The 21,776-nt window shown below is 32.6% G+C and overlaps 2 protein-coding genes across 10 annotated transcripts in view; both read right to left on the reverse strand.

Annotated features, from left to right (window-relative positions):
- Positions 1-54: 54 nt before the first annotated feature.
- Positions 55-11,912, reverse strand: LOC129799759 (3'-5' ssDNA/RNA exonuclease TatD). The gene is made up of 6 exons (XM_055843968.1): positions 11,725-11,912; positions 11,546-11,614; positions 10,941-11,289; positions 8,022-8,133; positions 3,166-3,335; positions 55-1,273 (listed from the first exon to the last, which is right to left on the reverse strand). Exons 1-6 carry the CDS (start codon positions 11,780-11,782, stop codon positions 1,132-1,134), a joined length of 900 nt encoding a protein of 299 aa, XP_055699943.1. The 5' UTR covers positions 11,783-11,912; the 3' UTR covers positions 55-1,131.
- A 4,662-nt stretch (positions 11,913-16,574) lies between these two features.
- The window catches only part of LOC129799754 (collagen alpha chain CG42342), a 143,225-nt gene continuing 138,023 nt past the window's right edge, over positions 16,575-21,776 (reverse strand). For 6 of the 9 annotated variants that reach the window (XM_055843942.1, XM_055843940.1, XM_055843945.1 and 3 more), the window contains 5 exons: positions 21,195-21,221; positions 21,055-21,108; positions 20,865-20,958; positions 17,854-17,957; positions 16,575-17,713 (listed from right to left, as the gene is read on the reverse strand). In XM_055843942.1, coding sequence (XP_055699917.1) covers positions 17,561-17,713; positions 17,854-17,957; positions 20,865-20,958; positions 21,055-21,108; positions 21,195-21,221 — 432 coding nt within the window. In that variant the 3' untranslated portion in view covers positions 16,575-17,560. The remainder of the gene's footprint in view (positions 17,714-17,853; positions 17,958-20,864; positions 20,959-21,054; positions 21,109-21,194; positions 21,222-21,776) is intronic. The other 3 variants (XM_055843949.1, XM_055843948.1, XM_055843946.1) reach the window with 1 other exon arrangement.

Raw genomic sequence — 21,776 nt, forward strand, 5'->3', positions numbered from 1 at the left:
TCCTTTTGGGGTTTTGGGGTATTTGAGAGAGAATGGGAGATTTAAAGAGATTAATTTGTGCTTTCCGAAAATATATTTCTAATAATTATAATGGCACTTTGATATAATTTTAGTAGTCTGTCTGGCCAAACAGATTTCTCATCCACAAAATATCACATCAATATATTGTAAATAAATTGCATTTTTTTTTCTATATTGAAATAATACAGTAAGAAATCTGATTATTACAAAATATATTTACAGAAATATATTTTACACATTTTCAGTCATAATTTTTTTTTGTGAAACACATTTTTTTGCTTGATTTCTCAATATAAAAAGTTGATTATTTGTTTTTTTTTTATAATAGTAATATATATAAAATTCTACACATTTTTCCAATCAATTTCTCACGCTCTCTTTCACTACATTAAAGGCATTTATATGGGAGATTTTTTTATCCTTGCGATACATTTTATAATCATAGATTTTTTTTTGTAAAAAAATATTGCATATATTTTTTTTTGTTCTTAGCTAAGAAATTGGGAAATTTATTTGTGATATTCATTATCAACAAGTGATTTGAAGGAAGATCCTGATATGAATAAGGCCTCATTCGTCAAACAGAATACTTCAAACAATTCTTTTCCTTTTTCTTTTTAAACTTAAAATCAACTATTTTTGTTTCTTCATTTTAAATGAGATTTAAGGATATTGCGTAATATTTGTTGTACCTAACAATTAACAAGTGCAAATATTTTTGTTTACATTCTTTCTCAACTATTTTGTGGAAAAGTGTATGGAAGCAATTTTGTACTGATAAATTGTGATTTTAAAACTTAAAAAAAAATATTATCATAGATTTTTCCCCATTAAGATAGACATAAAATTAAAACACCTAAGGCAAGATTTTTTTTCTTATCAATTGCAATTGATTAGATTATCATATCAACTAATATATAAGATGAATAATAATTTTGGTGATTAGAGAATAAATAGGGAGTAAAAATATAATTTTGGGTATACAAAATTTTGGAAAATATATAGCCCCTTCGTAGCAAAAACAAAGGGGCTAAAAGAAGAATTTGTTGAAAAAGAATACGATGTTTTTTTTTTTCGTTTCGAGCCCAAAATCATTCATGGATTTTTGTTTTACTGAGATAATCCAAAGAGTTTGAGGGCATTGAAAGCAGTGGCTAGAGCCACTTCTTCAGGTGTCTTCTTCATGAAGGCCGCAATCATTTCCACAATCGCTGGCAAACTACACGGTTCGTTGCGTTGAAAAGTACAGTATCTGAAAGTTAGTGAAATTTATCGTCAATATGTTGAAAAGAAATTTTTAGAGAAGTATAATTGAGATTTTTTGGGTCTCAGTTGTAAATCAAGGGGTAATTTATTACGGAGAACTTGAGCCAATTTGTCCAGGAAACCCAGGGAACTCACCGGAAACCCGGGGATCCCATACAATTTTCAGGGAACCCATATTTTTTCAGGGAACCCAGAGATCTCAAATATTTATCAGGGAACTCGGGGAACCCATATATTTTTTCGGGGAACCGGGAACTCGAGCCACTCTAATTGCTTATGAACAACCCCTTGGTTGTTTTAGGAGTAATATTTACTTAGGAGATCACTTTTTGAATAAATTTTAACAAATCCCCTGGAAAATGGCATTTTCGACTTCTTTATTAACTCTTTCGTCTCTTTTGGGACTCTGGGTACCCATGGAAACAACAATTTTTTTTAGACTATCTAGAATCGACAAATATCCGATTCTTCTGGATAATTACAAACTATAAGGATGTCCAAATCTAGGATATTTTTTGCAGGATCCTAATTAACTCCTAAGCTAAGATATTTTTGGTCAAAAATCGTGAATTTTCGATTTTCTGTTTCCTTGCAGATATTGTGATTTTTGATATTTCTAGACCAGAATAAGGAAAACCCTTTCGGGGCCAATTAGTATGATAATTAACAATTACAGATTGCATAAATTCGAAAAATATTTTTTTCTTAAATTTTCAAAAACTTGTTCAAACTTTTTGGGTACGCTCGTCCCCAAAAATCTAGACGTCAGATGTAACGTTTCCCGTCAATGCCCGCCATTTGCTTTTTGACACCAACCTTGTAACAAAATTCCAAGCCGGAGCGACATTTTTGCCAATATGGCCGATAATTTTGACATTTGGCAGGGCGGGAGATTACTTTCAGGGAAGTTTTTCCTATTCTTCCTGATTTTGGTGAATTTTGATTGTCCAGAAGGGGAATTCTGTAACGCTCTGGCCATATGACATATGACATATGTCATATGACAAATTGGGTTCAAATCTTAGGAGAGCTTTTTCGAAAATGCGATTCTGTAGCCGTGACATTGCCATTTCAGCTCACGTGGCATTGTCAGAAGTCACATATTTGAGATTTCTGGCAATTCAAATGATAATGAATTTTGTTAAACAAATCAATCAAGACGTACTGTATTTTCATAAAATCATCAATAAAAGGAATTTCATTAAAAAATCAATGAATTGCATTTTCGAACTCATATGATATGACAAAAAAGCTCGATTGATATTGTCATTTTTCGAACTCACGCGTGACAATGCCACAAAAAATACAGAATTCCCCTACAGGAGGCGAATTCTGAAACGCTCTGGCAATGCCATATGACAAATTGGGTTCGAATCTTAGGATAGCTTTTTCGAAAATGCGATTCTGTAGCCGTGACATTGCCATTTCAGCTCACATGGCATTGTCAAAAGTCACATATTTGAGTGATAATGCCACGAAAATTACAGAATTCCCCTACAGGAAGTATCTTTTATGCCTTTGAAAAAGCTTAATGTGTCTACAATAACATCGTGTTAAAAGAAATGTGTTTTAAAGTGTTATTGTGTGAAATATTTTGATGAATCCCACAAGATACTGATCAATAATTCACCTTGTTTTAGTTATCAACGTTGTAAAGGAGTCATTTGACACGCAAAAATAATTCACAAAATCGATAATATTGACTTTGGGAAAATTGAAGTTTGTCTTCTTTTCGTTCTTTTGGGGACGAGAGTACCCATGAGTTTTCCAATTTCCCAGAGGAGGAAAAAATTCTTTCTCTGTAAAAGTATCATATCTTTTTTTCTCAGTGAAATTGATGACAATATCAAAAATATGAATTTTGTAAATAGAACAAACCTGTGTAGAAACAGTAAAGATCTCTCAGTAATAGCAGTCTTTACGTGTTGAGGCAATTTTGATGCCCTCGTATTTGGATACATAAATGGAGAATCTGACTCCACCAGCAATTTATCCACTGCCAGAGTTCCATCCTCCAGAAGTTTACGGACACCGGTGTCCGATTTGTCCTGCAATGTGAAAAGCAACATTTTAAAAGTAATTTCACACAGAAAGTTCTGCGGAAGTGCGCTGAAATGGAAAGAAATCGCACAAGATGTTCAACTTTCAATTAGATCATTTGTTGTGTAGAAACTATAAATTGCGAACAGGTGTTAATAAAATATTTACATGCACATGAGAATTATTGCAGTTGCACAGTCTAAAGCAAACTACATTTTATTGTTTAAAAAATGTACACTATTCTTTATCATTTTACGATGTTTAGGAATGATTCAGACACTGCGATTTTAGGCTAAAATTAGAATGGAAAATTCATCAGAAGACTATTTATAGCTAGTCGCATTTTAATATTTTGCGTCTTCCTTGACAATGCCGAAGACACGAAAAATATTTTTGCTTACAATAATAAAGTATAAGAGGTTTAAATAACATTTCAACACAATGGAAAAATGAATTTTTGAAGTATTTCTTTTATATTTTGTCAACATATTAATCACTTTATGAAAAGAGTTCATTTCTTTTTACAAATAACATTACATCGGAATTTCTAGACATTCTGTTCAAAATGGTGTGTTTCTTCTTTAAAATCATAATATTATTAGACAAAAAGTTAAAATAAAATTATAATAACTCGCAGGTGTTTAAATTTGTTATGGTTTCGTGATTAAGAATTTTTACATAATCTTGAAAGTTTTATATTTAGAGAATTTACGGGTAAAAATCTCTTTATACATGAATACATAAAATTTGCAATACTAATTTAATACAATGAATTTATGAATTTTATACTCAAAATATGCAGGGGTACCCAGACTGAGTTACATGGCGAAATGTTTTTCTTTATTTTAAATAATATTGAGCAAAATCCTATTCAATCTTTAAGGAATAAATGTCCTTAATTTTTTAAATAATTGTTAATTAAGATTTTTTTCACTAGTTCTTGTCAAAGGAAATTAACTTTACTGATTAATTCAATAACGTTTTTCTCTCACCATAATAATATTTAATTTTCCAGATTTTCATTAGAACTTTAGCTTTCTTCTTCAAATTATGTGATAAAGACATCAGTTACAAGATTAATCTATTGGTTATGTTCAATAAACATCATAGATATGAAAAACTCTTTAATTTTTCCTTTTTCGAATTAATTCATCAAAATCAATAAAAAAGGGTGGTAAAGCGTCAGAGGCTTTGCGAGCTGCTCGAACTCCCGAGAAGGAGCTTTGCCTTATATTCCTTTTCACAAATTTTTCTGGTACATATAAAATTATTGTCGAATTGAGTTTGTCTAATCACCTCAAAACTATCTTGAAGTTGAAAATTGTTCAAGAAGAGGGTTTCAAAAAGTCATTAACCTTTTAATTAATTAATTGACCAAATCGGGCCATAATGTCATTTGAGGAGGAGTCACCGAAGACCGGAATTTGATATCTCTTACCGTTTGAATTTTATATGGGTCAAAGACTGAAAAAGTGCTAAAAACAGTATTTTTAAAATAGAGTTATTGCCATTACTTTCCCGATCCATCACCGATTATGACTAATGCAGTCGGGCTCAGAATTACAAGATCTTTCAAAAGAGTCCAAATTTTACCAAATCTGTTGAAAATTAGGCCCCCCAGAGTGGTTGACCTTTGACCTTCAGTAATTCAAGATGGCGATTTTTCCGGTGATAGATGCCTAAGGACGAAATATTCAGCTGGACTACCTCCGAAACATAGATGAACGAAAATGAACGAAATCGCCAGGGGCAATTTTTTGCAAAGTTAGAAAAACCTCATTTTGACCTATTTTTGGGGGATAGGGAACACATGAAAGGAGAGGGAGGAAAAATAAAGACGTTGGGTGCGAGATAATGTAATTATTAAAATGTAATTATTATTATTACACTAATTATTAAAACTGCTCTCACTTGGAGTTCGAGCAGTTAAAAACAGCAAATAAAATCCAGCAAAGTAATTTTATATTTGTCCATTGTAGATCGGGTCTCATGGTGAATATATTCACAGCGAACAGACTGGGTTTTTCTACATGGTCAATGCTTTTTATACCTTCATTGCTTTTTTACACGTGCAAAAACTAATCAAAAAATTGCTGCACCAAACCAATTTTTGGACTTATTTGATATTTATTACGCCTTTTGAGACAATATTCTTTAAAAAGGAAATGATATAATAGTAAAATTTTCCGATTATAAGTACCTTGAGAAGAGAGAAAAGAGCAATTGGGTTTGCGGAAACTTCGTATTTTACATGTTCGTATTGCACATTTCGTATTGCGGAAACTTCGTATTCTAGTACATTTCGTATTTTACCATTTCGTATTTCACATTTCGTCTTTCATACATTTTGTACAAAAATTGAACATTTCGCCTGCCATACATTTTACAAAAGCATATCAACCAATAAAATAATAGAATTGCAGTTTTATGGGGATAAGGGTGCTGTGCGCCTCGGGTTTGAGTTTAAAGTCGAACTTCAAGCTCTTATTATCAGTAGCGCGACCTGTTCAGACTAAGGGAAATTTTCTGCGCTTCGGGAAGTTATTTGTATCGCCTGTTGCTGTAAAGGGAATTTTTTTGTGCTTTGGAAAGTTATCTGTAGCGCCTGTTCAATTTTTGTACAAAATTTATGAAAGACGAAATGTGAAATACGAAATGGTAAAATACGAAATGTAGAATATGAAGTTTCCGCAATACGAAATGTGTAATACGAACATGCAAAATACGAAATGTAAAATACGAAGTTTCCATATCCCGAGCAATTGACCGGTTAATTGCTTTTTGCTCTTAATTCAAGGTTTTTAGATTTGGCAAATTTTACTAATAAATCATTTTCTTTTTAAAGAATAATGTCTCAGAAAACGGAAAAAACATCAAAAATTGGCGCAAAAATTGGTTTGGTGCCACAATTTTTTGAATATATTTTCCACGTGTAAAAAAGCAATGAAGGCGTAAAAAAGCAATAACCATGTAGAAAAACCCAGTCTGTTCGCTGTTCTGTCACAAGTTTCTTATTGGAAATATCTCGAGATCAACCACAACATAATATTAGATGTATTACTTAAAAACCACAAGTCAGTTCATATTACTTGGCTAAGGCAATATTCCAGAAATTTGTGAAAATAATAATTCTGGGAAATTGCGTTTTGATACATTTCTAAATACAAAAAATAAAACACAATGCAATTAGGGAAAATGCCAATGCTTTGGAGTTTGGACGGTACCAAGCTTCATAATGACTAAATTTGTCCTATATTTTTCAATATTTGTGATTCAACGCACCCAAAATGTTATTTTAAAAACTAGGGAAAAGTGTCCTGTTTTTAAAATATATTGCGGAGTGACATTTATTGAGAAACATACGAAAAGTTTACTCACTACTATGAAGCTTGGGACCGTGCAAAGCATGGGTTACTTTCCCCTAGTGAGGTTCACTGGATGCAATCCAAACACCTTTAACGTCATTCTGACTAAGTAAATTATCCTACAGCTTAGCGTTTCAAATTGTTCAATTTAATCAATGTATTTGTATGTGTTAAATGGGTAATTTAAAATTTATCAAATAAGGTTTGACACAGTTTTGCAAATAAATATTCTTTGTTTTCAAAACTTTCTACAGTCAATATGAAAAAAAAAACTACTAAAAATGCTACAATTTCGTGGGTTTATTTTTTAAATTGCAAATGAAATTACACTTGTGTTTTGTGAAGTTTATCAAAATACAAGCTTAATATACCAAGCCATGTTGTGTCAATAATTAATTTTTCATTAAATAACCGAGTGTCTTACAATTGCAGAATAAATATTGTTTTGTTTTCTATGCGTTAACCCAGAAACAAGAATTTTAAATGGTATTTTTTTAAACATGCTGAAATACTTTTAAGGTTCGTGCATTCATTGCAAATTTAGTGACACAAATATTACGCATAAATCCGCTTTAAATATTTGTTCACCCAATTTCGACTCAATAAATTGGTGAAATTTACGGAATAATTATGAAATATTGTTGGACAGATAAAAAAGACATAATTCATCTTAATTGCGATGCTCCGATGCGTGATTTTTTGGAGGAGAACAATAACAAAGAGTTCACCAGAAAGTCCCTCCAAAAAATTATGAATGAGAGTGGAAAAGTACGTGAAGAAATTGTTGTTTAGGTAGCTCAATGGTCGCACGTGAATGAAATGCTTTTGAGAATAATTGCAAATAAGTTCAATGGCTTCAGGTGGAAAAGTATTGAACTTGTGAAGGGCAAATCTTTGCGTGAAGAATATCTTGTAGTTAATTGTTTGTCCACTTGTTCTCTTAACACATTCACGAAAGGGCCGCAAGAGACATAATGCAAGAAAATCACCTGATTGATTTATACTTTTATGTGCCTATTTGGAGAAGAAATGACCACGGAAAAAAAATTGATTGCGTGCTTGATTACTAAATTGCGGAACGACCAAACGGCTCGAGAACTATAAAAAGTGAAATTGCATACTTATTTATTGCCTTTTTTTTGCTCTTTTTTCTCTCTCATTTGGTATGTTGAACTCTTTTTGCGTGAGTGGTGTTTGATTTTTAATTAAGTGTGGGTGGTATATCAGGTAATATTGCAAAAAATAAAAACGAATGTTACATTTTCACTTTTACGGAATTCTTCCCATTGATGAAAAAAATGTCATTGATTTTGAAATTCAATTCCTTACCTTACACAAGTAGCCAGTTAATCCTAAAAAGAAACCTCGGCCGAGGTATTTCAGTGCTTCGTCTGTGGTGCCCATAAAGCCTTTAACAATTACTTGGGGCACTTCCGGATATCTACAAGAACACAAAAAGCTTTAAAAAAATGCTCCAACTGTAATTAGAAATTTGTTTAGAAATGGCTTTTTTTACTGTCATCAGAGTTGATATGCCCTCTATATATAGATAAGAGATAAGATTTTATGGATACTATTAATTTTTACAAGTCTTAGATAATAATGGTTAGTTTTGTAAACTGGACTGATTAAAAAAAACATGAAGATTAGATTTTTGCTTGATTTTAAGGACGTAATTCAAATTTTGGAATTAATTTCTTACCGATTTAGACTTTAAGGTCACCAGTGACACAAAAAAATCATATAGCCAGTTAAGTTGTGTTTTGGTCTAGAGAGGCAGAAAAAAATATTTTTCTGATCGCTAATTTTTGACCCTCTCAGTCTTAAATGGTCAATTGAATTATGAAAAGTACAATGTGAAGAGGTGCGGGAATACGCTACTAAACACCTGTATTAACGGTCACTAATTTTTTTGCTATAAATTATTACAAGCATTATTAATTTATACAGTGTAACTATCTAAATGAAGAATTTATCACCTAAAATTCACATGAGAAAAAATTACAAGGAAAATATTATTAAAATCTGTGCGATGTCAAAAAGTTTAAATAATGTTACAGGAACTGAGAAAAGAAAAACAAAATGTACTTCTATCTGCCTTTGTCTGTATTCATTCATTCAGTTATTGAAGAACTAATAATACCATATAAACAATAATTCGGACATCAATTAATTCAGAAACAAATTATCCAAAATTGTCTGGATTGAGTTTATTAGGCGATAAATGTAATACGGGTTAAAAACAATTAAATTATAATACTCTAACTAGTAATAGTTCTACGTAATAACAACTATTTTTATTACGATGAAATGATTTTCAAGGTTTCTTTAAAACTTGCAGGAGTACTAACGAAGTAGCAATTTAGGAAGATCTATTCTTTCGAATGTGTCAGAAATGTTAGTCATTTTAGAGACAAAGAAAAACACGCTGAAATTTTGCTTAACCTTTTGATACTGGATTTAGTCGTGATTAGTGCTAAGGACAAAAAAAGAAAGCGCATTCCAGAATTGAAATCTGTGGAAAAGATTATCGTTTTTAACTTGGTCTCTAAAAAGATTGGGATATGGAAACTTAGTATTTTACATTTCGTATTTTACATGTTCGTATTGCACATTTCGTATTGCGGAAACTTCGTATTCTAGTACATTTCGTCTTTCATAAATTTTGTTCGACTTTAAACTCGGACCCGAGGCGCATAGCGCCCTAAATCCCATAAAACTGGAATTCTGTTATTTTATTGGTTGATATGCTTTTGTAAAATGTATGGCAGACGAAATATTTGATTTGTGTACAAAATGTATGAAAGACGAAATGTGAAATACGAAATGGTAAAATGCGAAATATACTAGAATACGAAGTTTCCGCAATACAAAATGTGCAGTACGAACATGTAAAATACGAAGTTTCCGTAAACCAAAAAGATTCCCACCCCTGACCCATCTGTAAAGTTAATTAATTCTCCTAATTTTCTACATTAATGAAAATCAAATTGACTGTAAAGAATCTCAAGTATTAATAATAAAAAATCGCTATAGTGAGAATTTTGCGAACTTTTTGTTCAATATCAATTGTATTTGTTAAACACAAACAACAAATTGTTAACAATTTGTTAGAATTGTTAATCAGAGCAAATGACACTCGAAGTATCTAGTCTTCTTTGAAGTGGAGATAGGAAAAAATCCTGCCTCTAACCAGGATCGAATTGAATACCTCTAGTTAACTAGACGAGTGCTCTACCAATACCAACTTATGATTGTTGTTGTTTTTAATTTTTATTTATTACATAACGAATTCGTAAAATTTTATGGTGTTTTGATTTGAGTTATTTATTTCAATGAATGTTTGTAATTTTATAAAGGGTCCTTTTCGGCACCTTGTGTTCGTCAAAATAGGTTTCAACAAGAATTAAGACCTAGGTAAAAGAGGTTAAGAACAGTGAGAAAAAAGATATTTGAACGGATCAACAGATCGGCAAGATCTTTGCTGAAATCGATAAATCGGTATGGTATTTACTAAATTTCAACAGATAGAAAATATCTGTACAGAAATTAACAGATTTACTCGATTTTTGCAAACATATAAAGTTTTATTAATTACCCATTAAAGTGAACTTAAAGTAAATTTGATTTTTTTTAGTTAATAGAGATTTCCTTATGTAATATTTTGTAATTAGTGAATACTGGGCAAGCTACTTAATAGTGAATCTTTTCAAAAATATCAATTAGTTTGTTTGAAAAGTTTTTTTTTTATTGCCGCATAAGAATTTGGTAATTTCCTCATGATCATGAATTTGTTGTTTTTTCTTCTTTTTAGTCTTGATCGTATTTTATTATAGCGACGTATAAAAACGCTAATAATGTATTAAATTAAAGAAATCTCTTGAAAGTGTAAAATGCTCTTTAAAGAATTGCTGAAACATTGTTTTGAACCATGTTAAAAACTTCGCTTTAGTAAAGTACAAAAAAAAGGCATTTTAAAAATATTAAACATTATTGCCGGTTTTCTAATATTGCAACACGAGATTTTTTCTTTAATAATTCCATTATTTCAATTGTAATAGAAAATCATAAAAACTATAATCTTCAATCTGTAAACAAATTAAATTCACTCAACTCTGATTTTCCCGCTAATAAGCGACATAATCATATCTCTTATCTATAAAATTTTGAGGGCAAATGAGACAATTCAACTCAGATAGCGGAAAATTCCAAAGCAATAATTTTTCAAGTTAACATTAGGTTACTCACTTCTTGAGTATTTCCAGTAAGTCTTCTTGGGCAGATCTCTCGTGAATGAGGAGCGGCTTGTCAAGTTGGCAGGCGAGTTGAATTTGCTTTTCGAAGATTTCCTTTTGAACTTCGGGTTCGGAAAAGTCTCTTTGGTAGTCGAGGCCACAGGGTCCGATGGCCACACACTCAGGCGCCTGGGCAATGGCTGAGAATTCCAGCCATGAGTCTGGTTCCTCCTGAATTGACTTGGAGTCATGTGGATGAATGCCCGCGGTTGAATATACAATCCCAGGGTAGATTCGTGATAGCCTGAGTGCTTCTTTGCTGCTCTTCACTGATGAGCCCGGTACCATGATCTTCTGGACTCCTGAACAATTAAATTCCGTGTTAAAAAAAATGCCAATATCTCTACACATAATTTTTTTTTGAAAGGAAAGTTGTGCGTGATTTGGCGCCTCGCGGAAGAGGCGCCGAGGGCTAGGGGATGTCGGGGTGGATGCGACGACGGTGCCAAAAATAGCTCCTGATCGCATCCAAGATGTGCGTGGTCCACTTTTTGGTCGTATCTTGGGCTGAGGAAATGTGTCAAAATCACGCATACACTCACGCCAAGTTCATCTCACCTGCATCTTTAGCCCTCTGTATCACAGACTCCTGGTCCCGGGTGAACTTCTTGTGCACCAGATTGGCCGCTGGAACAAAGGAAAATTCCACTTGAGTCACACACAAACTGCCCAAATACTTTCCAGCACTCTCCGGACTGATTGGGAGGCGCACCCAGGAATCATCAATAATTCCCTACCTCCGTCAATTAGAATCAGATTCTCGTAGAGATGATCGAAACTTTTCTCATCTGCCATACTAAGCACTGGGTAATTGTTAATGCACTTTATAAGGCACCACGTAAAATGTATTAAAAACTACTTCTTTCTGACCACTTTCGTTCGAATAAGAGGTTCAATTGTATTTCATCCCTGTAACTAATGGATCCCATGGATAGGAGAAATATTGGAGGGGTCTTCTAACATTGACGGAAACTTCTTACATTTATCCTACTCAATTTCAAAAATAACTGATACGTTTTTAAACCTTCAAGGTTTAATATAATATTCTTTATCGAATTCTTTATATTAGTAAGTGATATTCAAATTTTCATAAATATTTTTCTTCCTAACTCGACAAATCCTATTATGTTTTGGGAAAAATCCATTGAGACCTTGGAATAATCCACGGACAATTCAAAAAATATCAAATATGGTTATTTCAAGGGTCATTTGAATCAACAATGCCACAAAATACGAATTCCTTAGCGCTGGCGTCAATGAAGATGAGTTTATGGGTGAGAATCTTGGATGAAATAGAGGAATACTGTGTAAAAGATAATCAGTTTACTCAGTTTTATGCTCAGTTGCTCAGCATAGACACTTAGTTTTGCTCAACATATTGTATAGGGGAGAGTAGGGAACACATGTGTATGTATACATAAAAAAAACTTGAATTTGTTTTATTTCCAAACCAGAAACACTTTCAACCTAGAACTTTATTACTTTGTTTATATTTATCCTATATTTATTTTTATTCGTATTTAATATATCATTTTACAATATCACATAGGGTAAGGGCTCATAATTTTGGACAGTTTCTTATTTTGGACACTATGAGGACAAAATTAGACACTAAAAATAAATTGATTAAAATTATGGATTTTTATTCCAATATTTGATGAATAATGAATTCTATCTATTTGTTCTTTTTGGAAGATTTTAACACTGAATAGGGGAGACAGGGGTAGAATTAGCCAGCAAATGAAGCTTTTTTTTAGCGAGTGACTTGTGAAAAAATGATAAGGTTTGTCTAATGTTTTAATGTTTCATAAATAGCATTAGGATATTGGCTGTATGAACCAGTGTAGTTCAAAGCTCTAAAATCCTTGACTTTTCCTGGAGAGGATAATGAAAAACGTATGACAAAATGGCTACACGTACCCCGGCCTGGGTAGATATAGCCACTTTTGGGGTACTAATTGCCACCAGTTTTCCAGACGAAATATCAAACTGAAGATACCAAATATTGTTTAACTTGATACACTGAAGCCCACTGATCTAAATATGTCACTTAAGTTTAATGAAAAAGGGTTTAGCCGACTTTTTTATGACATTTTTGTAATTGCGGCAAAATTGATGCAAACATCCTGAAAAAATCTATTCCTCAAGTTGCTCATCCAAATGGCAATATTGGTTAGAATATCAATAGTACTTTTTCATCTAACAATTAACTATGTATTAGTGAAAAATCATTGTTAGTTTTAGCTAGCCACGGAAGAGTGGCTACAATTGCCCCGAGGGCTATTTCAGTGCTTATCATCTTATATAAAAAAATGGATAATTATTATCCAAGTGAAAAATATTTTTTAATTAGGTTTGTTAAACCAGATACGAGGTAAAACTATGAAATCTTGACTAGAAACTCAGAAAACCAAATGCTGGTCCAAAAACTGTAACATCAGAATTACAATTATATACCCATTTTATAAAAATGCTTCTAAATTGTAGGATAACTGGATCAGACTTATAAATATTTCTGGCAATATGGGGATATGTTCCTACTTTCATTAAAAAATACTTTGCTCGATGTACATTTAAAAAAAAAAAACGAGAAAAATCCACTGACTAATTCTACCCCTGGCTATAGGTACCCCGGTCTCCCCTACCTTAATTTTTGAATATGATTTGAGTTAAAATAGCTTAGTTGAAAATTCAGTGTGAGCAATTGTTTACGAGATATATGACGGAACTTCGTGTTTACAGTAGACTCTCCCAAATTCGGGCATTTGGTACCGAAATGTCAACCGAATTAGAGACAAATTCGGGCAACAAATTGTTTGAAATGCAACGATTTTTTGTTCATCTGCATACTCGTATTGAGTTTACATGCTAATTGCTATTATAAATTTCATGAAAACCTCTTAATAATGCAAAATCACATCAAAGCTAAGACAAATCATGACAAATTTGAGCATATTTGCTTCATTTGATAATTATAATCGAACTTATAATTATAATCGAAAAATGTCAACAAGCTTTTTTCGAATTTAACTGCTGCCCGAATTATAAAGTAGCCCGATCTTAAAAGAGCCGAAACAGCGAGAGTCTACTGTACTTCAGTTTTATTTAGCTGTGGTGAAGTACTACAGTAGACTCTCACTCAATCGGCTCTTTTTCAATCGGGCGAAAAATTTTGTTGACAATTTTCACGTTTAATTATGAAGCTAATTCACTCAAATTCGCTGTAGTTCTTCCTATTTTATCGTGATTCTTTATAATTGAGCGCTTTTTGTGGAATTTACAAAAGTTTTGACGCCCAAATCTATCGATAAACCGGATGACATTTCGCCCCAAATGCCCAATTGAGAGAGAGTCTACTGTAATGAGCTCCGACCCCATGGCATGGAACGGGCTGAAATTTTATTACATCATAGATGCACTTTATATTTATCGAACAAAAACAACCTAAATATCTCGGATACACATGACCAGGTCTATAAGGGGTCAAAGTTTTAAAATTGACTAGCCTGTATCTCCAGTTCTAATTAACATTTCGGCATAAATTTTTGTTTGTGTATTTGTCTTGATAAGAAATTTCACATGACAGTTCAAAAAATTCACGAGTGGTGGTGACGCTGTGGTAGCATAAAAATTCAAACATTTTTTTCTCAAAAATGCCATTGTGCCATTAAATCAAATTTTAGGGTGATGCAGCTTAGGCTATGAAGTTTCTAAAAAGTGGGTGTTTGCTAGAACTGAAGATATGAGGTTCAAAGTTCACGAAGTTCTAAACATTATAACTTAGGTTCTACTTCAACGAATTTGATGAGTGAGGGCGCAAATGAAAGCTCTGACAGAGCTTTACAACAACATATTATAATTTCAATTTAATTTAATTTATTTAAATTTAATAGGACCAACACTGGGGACCCCTCAGTCGAAAAACCATATTTCATAACACATAACGTCAATTACATCGTCACACACTTAACCAATTTTGATAATTACTTCGGTATAATTTTGAAATATGTATATTTCGACCATACAGCATTATGCTATTAAAATTAAATACTATTGAATTTGCATGCAATCTGAGTTTGTTCACGTTAAAAATCTCACCTACAATAAGCTTATCTGGGATGATCTTCCATTTTCTTCTGTTTTCTTTTTTAATTTTTTCTTGCCATGCATAAGGATACTTACTGTGAGAACGAAATCTTCAGTTCTTTCAGTATCCGTCCGAAGATTTTCAAAAGACCTGAAAGATTTTGAGTTTCTCGGTATGTGTCAGTGGGTCAAGCATTTTTTTTTAAATTGTTGAAAAAAATCATTTCGGTATTCTTAAGTGGTTACATGCGGAACATAAAGACTAAATAACAGCATTTTTTTTAATACTTCTTTAAACATAATAAAAAAATAATTAAACACATAACAATTTAAAATTTTAATTAAATTTACTGAAATTTTCATTAAAAAATAGAAATTTGACTTCTGATGAATCTAATCTGTCAGTAATCATAACTACCGAAATATTAGCCGTACTCACTATGGCGCTGTTATCTTGTAATATCGTTATCTCGTTATCTCGTTATGTTCTCGTAATGTATTTTATAAATGAAAAATTATAACAAGATAACAGATTACGGAGATTACGAGATAACAACGCCATAATGAGTACGGCTATTTTTTCCCAAAAAAAGGTCTCTAAATATCAGGTCCAATGGTTGAATTTTTGACATTTTACTGTCAAACTGAAAGGGAGAAAAGTATTATATAATTTGTTTTTTTTTGCAACTTTTTACGGTTTTGGAGCTTAAATTTAAATGGTAAGAGATATCAACTTTCAGTCTTCGAAAATCCCGCCTAAAAATACATTATCGAGAGATCTTTGGGGCGTTTGTTTGACATTTTTCTCCACCCCCTCCAAACCCACTAAAACCATTTTTTGGGTTTTTTAACGAAAACGGCTCCTAAAATTTCTTTCATTTTCGTATATGCTTTGGAGGTAATTAAGGTGAATATTTCGTTCATACAATACACACTTATGTCCGAAAATATTTCCGACATTGGAATTTTTCAAGATAAACCAGTTTGAAGAGACTATTTAGGCCTCAACTTTTGGAGGGCTTAAGTTTAAAAAGTAAACAGAAAGTAAAACGGTAAACTTTAGTAAACTTTAATGGAGAGATAATCACGAGCAAAGATAATTCATTTAGAGCTCTATTTCGCGAGTTCATGAGAAAATATGCTGTTTTCTTAAGTCTTTGTGCTCCACGTAATCCGTTAACATACACTGGACTGGACATATCCACTCTAGAAATGCAAATTTTTCAGGAAATGAGGATATTTTTTTTTCACAGTTCATTTGATTTTTTCCAGATATTGGATTTCTCTTCGGCGTTTTTTTTTTGTACTGGGATATAATTTGTAATACACTTTTTAATCTTTATTATTTTAAGATTGTGGTATTTAGTAAATCGGAAAGGTTTATTTTTCGATTATATCAAGCTTTATTAAAGAATTAAAATGAAATCCACTCTTGTAGAATAATCGTGTCTCCAAATTGTCCAAAAACATCCTCGATTTCGCTTCAATAATACACTCTTAATCTCTTTGTGACACATTTTATTGCTCAATACAACTAAAACTAGCAACAATTGCATCATACACGCTACAAAACTAAACAAAACTACACCCTCTGTCTGGAAATATGCTTCCTTTCATTCGATATTAATTTCTAAATTTTAGTTTAAAAGTGAACTAATAGAAGTGTCGATCATTTAAACATTATTTTCAAGAATTATGAAAAATTAAAGATGAAAAAGTATTGATGATAGATTTTGAGTTGAAATTGTAAAAGAAAAGTTCCTAGTCACACAAGAAGCTTATAATAATACTGAACTTGATAACTTCATACCCATCAAGAATTCTTTCCTGTGAAATTGTGTTTTTTCTTTTCAAATTAAAAGAAAAATTATTTTGGTTTAATGTTTAAATTGAAGGCATTACATTCCAGAAACGTGAGATATCATTACTTTAACACTTAAAAATGAATTGGACTCATATTTCCGGACCAGAAGAATAAAAAACACTAAATGCAGTCTCACTTTACAAAACATGATTCTCTCACTTATTTCAACAAATTATGAGTTCCTTAAAACAAAAAAAAATACTCTCTTAACTTAATCCTCGTTGACATGGTTCTATGCTAAATTTATTTAAAACAAGCAGAAATCTCATTTGTGGCATTCAATAATCATCAATGGCGTTTCCCTGCAAAAAGAATTTTACATTGAATATTTGGATATGGTCTTAGCACTTGGAGAATTGTGAAACAGATATTAATACACGTAAATGTGCCATATCCTATTTGGAATTTGGGTTAATGGCTGTTTACTTGAGTGTTAAATTATCCCTGTTAAGTTTATCCTCACTAATTCTAGGCACTTTGCCCCTCAATATTTTTTGTCTTCACATCTACTTCTTGCTTTTTTGAGCTGGGCTCTTGGTACTCGCTTTTTTCTTGTTATTTTTTTTTTTTTTGGGTGAAAATTGTTAGCCTCTTTCTTGTATGTCTCCCAGAATAATTTTTGTTCAGTCCATTTGGTGTAAGTTCTCTTGGTAGTCATCATACTCCTCCTCTGGTCCACCTGGGTCCTCTTCCTCAGGGTCATAGTCTGCATCGGGATCGGGTCCAGTGATATCTGGGAGGTAGTCTTTGTGTGGTGGTGGTGGAACGAATGTCTCCTGATTGTGTTAATAAGCGTTAGTTGGGTAGTTTTCTTACAGATTAGTTAGCATTACTAGGGCTTAGGTGCAAAGGGTGCATACCTCTCCCACTTTTCAAAATAATTTAGCTATGAATATTGAATTTTAAAGGGGTATACCTTAGGTGGGCGCCAACCACATCCGGGTAGAGGTAGTCCATCTGTACCTAACGGGCAGGGTGCATCCAGTCCAGGAACTCCCTGATCACCCTTATCTCCTCGATCTAAAAAATATATGAGAAATATAATGCAAAGACAATTTTCATAAATGAAAAACTTCTAATAGAGCAATGAATAATGTGCCCTTAGGTTTTAGTACAAAAAACAGGGTCACAACCTTAACAGGGGGATCATATTTTGATATCTGAAATGCGAAGGGCTTAAAATGAACTTCAATATTTTATGCTTATGATTTGACTTGAGGCAATGAAAATGGACTAAGGTTACTGAAAAAGTAATTTTTTAATGTTATATTTTCGCAGTTCAGCCCGCGTTAGAAAAAATAGAGGAAGGGGCAAGTAAGACTAGAATGTGATTATTGGTTGTCCTTTAGCCTGGTAACAAACCTATGTTTCTTTCGGATTTACTCTCTATCTTTAACAATTTTTAGTTTTAACAATTGAAATTTAAAAGGAATGTTCGGAACGTATTCTTTTTCTAGCATAATTTGATAAATCTCGTTATGAAGAGATTCAGCCCTACGTCAAATACTTCCTCAGCAACAATTTCATCCATAGATTACTCTCTAATTATTTTAGGCTTCTTTACAGAGTCTTTTGTGGTCACAGGTGAAATTTTCAACACCATTCACCATCTGGAAGTCTTTGTAGTCTTCCGTATGTTATTTCGATCTTAATCAATTTTTAAAGTATTTCTTGTACACAGTAAAAAAATGTGTAAAATTTTACTACTATAATAGTGCAAAATCGACCATTTTAGTTGTTTAATTTAAAAATGTTTAAAAAATACACAACATTTTGGTAATTTATTGTCACGTGATTGAAAATTAGGGGAAACTGGGGCACCACCAAACACGGGGTACCACCAAACAGTAATTTTTATTTCTAAATTACTTGGACTATCTCGACCATTCCTTCAGTGGACAAGCATCCCTATAGTGCCTATAAATTCCTATCGGTCTTATCCTCTGATAATCCAATATCCGACTAAAAAATCGCAGTGTTTGGTGGTACCCCGTGTTTCGTGGTGCCCCAGTTTCCCCTACCACTATTATAGTTGAAAACTTTTGAACAATGTTGTTTAATTTGAAAATGTGTAAAATTTTAACACTATAATAGTGTGAAGTCGGTTAAATTAATTATTTAATTGCGATCTGTGTATAATTTTTCACAATTATAGTCATTGACATTTTTTTTAACAATGTTTCGTGATTTAAAACTGTTGAAAAAAATCTAAAGATCACCACTATTATAGTATGATTATAGTTTTTCACATTATTATAGTGTGAAAAAATACACAACTTATGGTATTTTTTGTCACATGATCAAAAATTATTATTATTATAGTTTGATCATATTTTTTCACACTATTATAGTGTGAAGCCTTGTGTATTTCAACCAATGTTGTTGAATTTTGAGACATATGTTGTTCAATTTTTAAACAAAAGTTGTTGAATTTTGAGACAAAAGTTGTTGAATTTTGAGACAAAAGTTGTTGAATTTTTAAACAAAAGTTGTGTAAAAATTGTTGAATTTCCATTTAAGACTTATACTTCAGTCGAGATGCTTTTCATTGGGCAAAAGTCTTATAGAACATCAAATATTTATGTGCATAATAAGTATATCGTGAAGAACCGAGCATCAGATGTAGTCATTTCGCATTAGAGGGCTCCTGAGTACAGGAAAAAACATTAGAAATGTCTAAAAAGGCAAAAAATTCAAAATCTTCGAAATGAAATGAAAATTCAACATAAACAGAATTCAACAATTTTTGTGTTTACACATAAAAATTCAATAATTTTTAAATTCAACAATTCCAAATTCAACATTTCAAAATTCAACAACTTTAAATAGTGTTATTTTTTTACTGTGTAGAATCTAAACAATAAAACAGAGGATATCTATTTTTTTAGTCATAGATAAAGATATATTCTTAGGATGACTTCGCTTACGCAGTGATAGTTCCACTTGTTTTAATATTCAAAGAAAAATTCACCTTATCCCAAATTACCCTTGTTCCAAACATCCCTGATCTCCCCTACAAATCAGACACAAATACTTCGGCTGAAAAAAGCAGGAGAGTAAAAGTAGAGGCACTAACAGAGAAATGACCATAAATCGGTTATGATGAGTAAGCAATTTATTAAGAAATCGGTACTATACCGGAGAAGTCGTACTATCGGAACTTCCAAAGCACCCATGGCGGAGGGCGTAATTATATTTACTCAAAGCAGTGGGTCCGAGTTCAAAACGGAAGAGAAAAAATGATCTTAGAGAAGCTTGTTTTACAATTCGAAAATATACATTTTCGAGATATCGAAAGTCGATATATAGGGGGTCCACCGAACACTTCAAACTCTTTTCTATACTCGTTCTGCCTCTAGCTGTATTAACTGTCGAACGGACGGAATACGAATAATAAAAAAAACTGAAAATAATTTAATTGATAGGTTGACTATTAGTTTATTTAACTATTATAAGTGAAGACTTTCCCCAATTATTAAAGGTTTATGAAATTGTTTTTCATTAAAGCAGTTCTGTGGAAAATTCTTTTCCTGAAATATATTGCAAATTATCTTTATACTGTCTACCAGTCTAAACTAATTACGCCTTAAAATCCAGTCCGACAAGGGTTTTATTGAATTTGCCCGAAAAATAGGATTAAATCCCATATTAAAAAATAACTCGATGCTAGTTACATGCTGAACCAACCATTTAATCCCATAATTTTTAATCCAATCGCTAGTCAATTTAAATGAATCTCTGGCTAAATGTACTGAGGAGAAGCGCTTTTCCAGGATCAATTTCACTGAGTTGTATTTATGTGCCTTTCATTGCATACTTTGAATAAGGAAAACCTGGATGCCTAATGGGGATGGAGAGTTAGTAGGGGTGTGGGATTTGATGTTTAATTGAATCAATTTAAAAGTGGATGAAAATTAGCTTTCTCACCTCCTTTTCGTCCCCTCTTGCCGGATGGTCCGGGTTCACCTTTAATGCCACGTTCACCACGTGGTCCCTCGTGGCCCGGAATGCCGTCTGTGCCCTGTAGGGGGTGGACGGATATGAAAAGTTTAGTGTTGTTGGGGGCATTATGGGCGACAGACGATCAAATTAGAGGTGCTTTAATTGATCAATTTACCGGTAATCCAGGATCGCCTCGTTCACCTTTCGAACCTGTTTCGCCCTGAGCGCCCTGTTTATTATTTTTTTTTTAGGGTAGAAAGAGGAGACGACAGTCAATTTGTGCTTCAAAACGTATGAAATTCAATTCTTACTCACCTTCATGCCATCGAGACCGGGTGGACCCTTTTGTGTGCCCCCCGCCAAACAGTGTGTGTAAATGTGTGAGTGTGTTGATATGAGTGTAAAAAAAGGGGTGAAAGGTGAGCATGATAAAAATTCCAACATCATCAATGGAGGGGTGGTTCATCGCAGGATAATTTTGTACCCAAGAGTGACGACAAAAGTGTTTGAAGAAGATACAAAAAAGAGAATCAGAAAAGCTTTCAACACAAAAAAAAATGTTATAAAAGAATGTTGTGAAAAGTTTCAATGAAATATTTTGTTGATTCTTCTTTCATTTGCATGCCTTCAGTGTTACTTTCGTGCTATAGTTTGCTAAAGGAATGGATAGGGGGTTCTGTTAATTAACAAACAATAACAAAACATGCAAATTAAAAAGCTTTTGAGGATAAAAGATAAAACAGAGTGAAGATCATGGGGGCTATAATTGGGGCAATATGCTGCAAGCTTTTTTTTTTAATTTAAGTCCTATCTCTCTGTGCTCTTTCCTTTTCTTTGTTTTCACCACCCACCCAACACAAATGCATGCAAAATTGTGCAAGAAAAATACACCAGAAA

The sequence above is a fragment of the Phlebotomus papatasi genome, chromosome 1 (assembly GCF_024763615.1).
Source record: "Phlebotomus papatasi isolate M1 chromosome 1, Ppap_2.1, whole genome shotgun sequence".
Taxonomy (NCBI): Eukaryota; Metazoa; Arthropoda; class Insecta; order Diptera; family Psychodidae; genus Phlebotomus; species Phlebotomus papatasi.

Coding starts and splice junctions, on each gene's coding strand:
- LOC129799759 (XM_055843968.1), bottom strand. CDS start 11,782: ATGGCAGATGAGAAAAGTTTCGATCATCTCTACGAGAATCTGATTCTA. Junction 11,290..11,545: donor ACAGAGGGCTAAAGATGCAG/GTGAGATGAACT, acceptor TTAATTGTTCAG/GAGTCCAGAAGATCATGGTA. Junction 3,336..8,021: donor TAACTGGCTACTTGTGTAAG/GTAAGGAATTGA, acceptor TTCACATTGCAG/GACAAATCGGACACCGGTGT.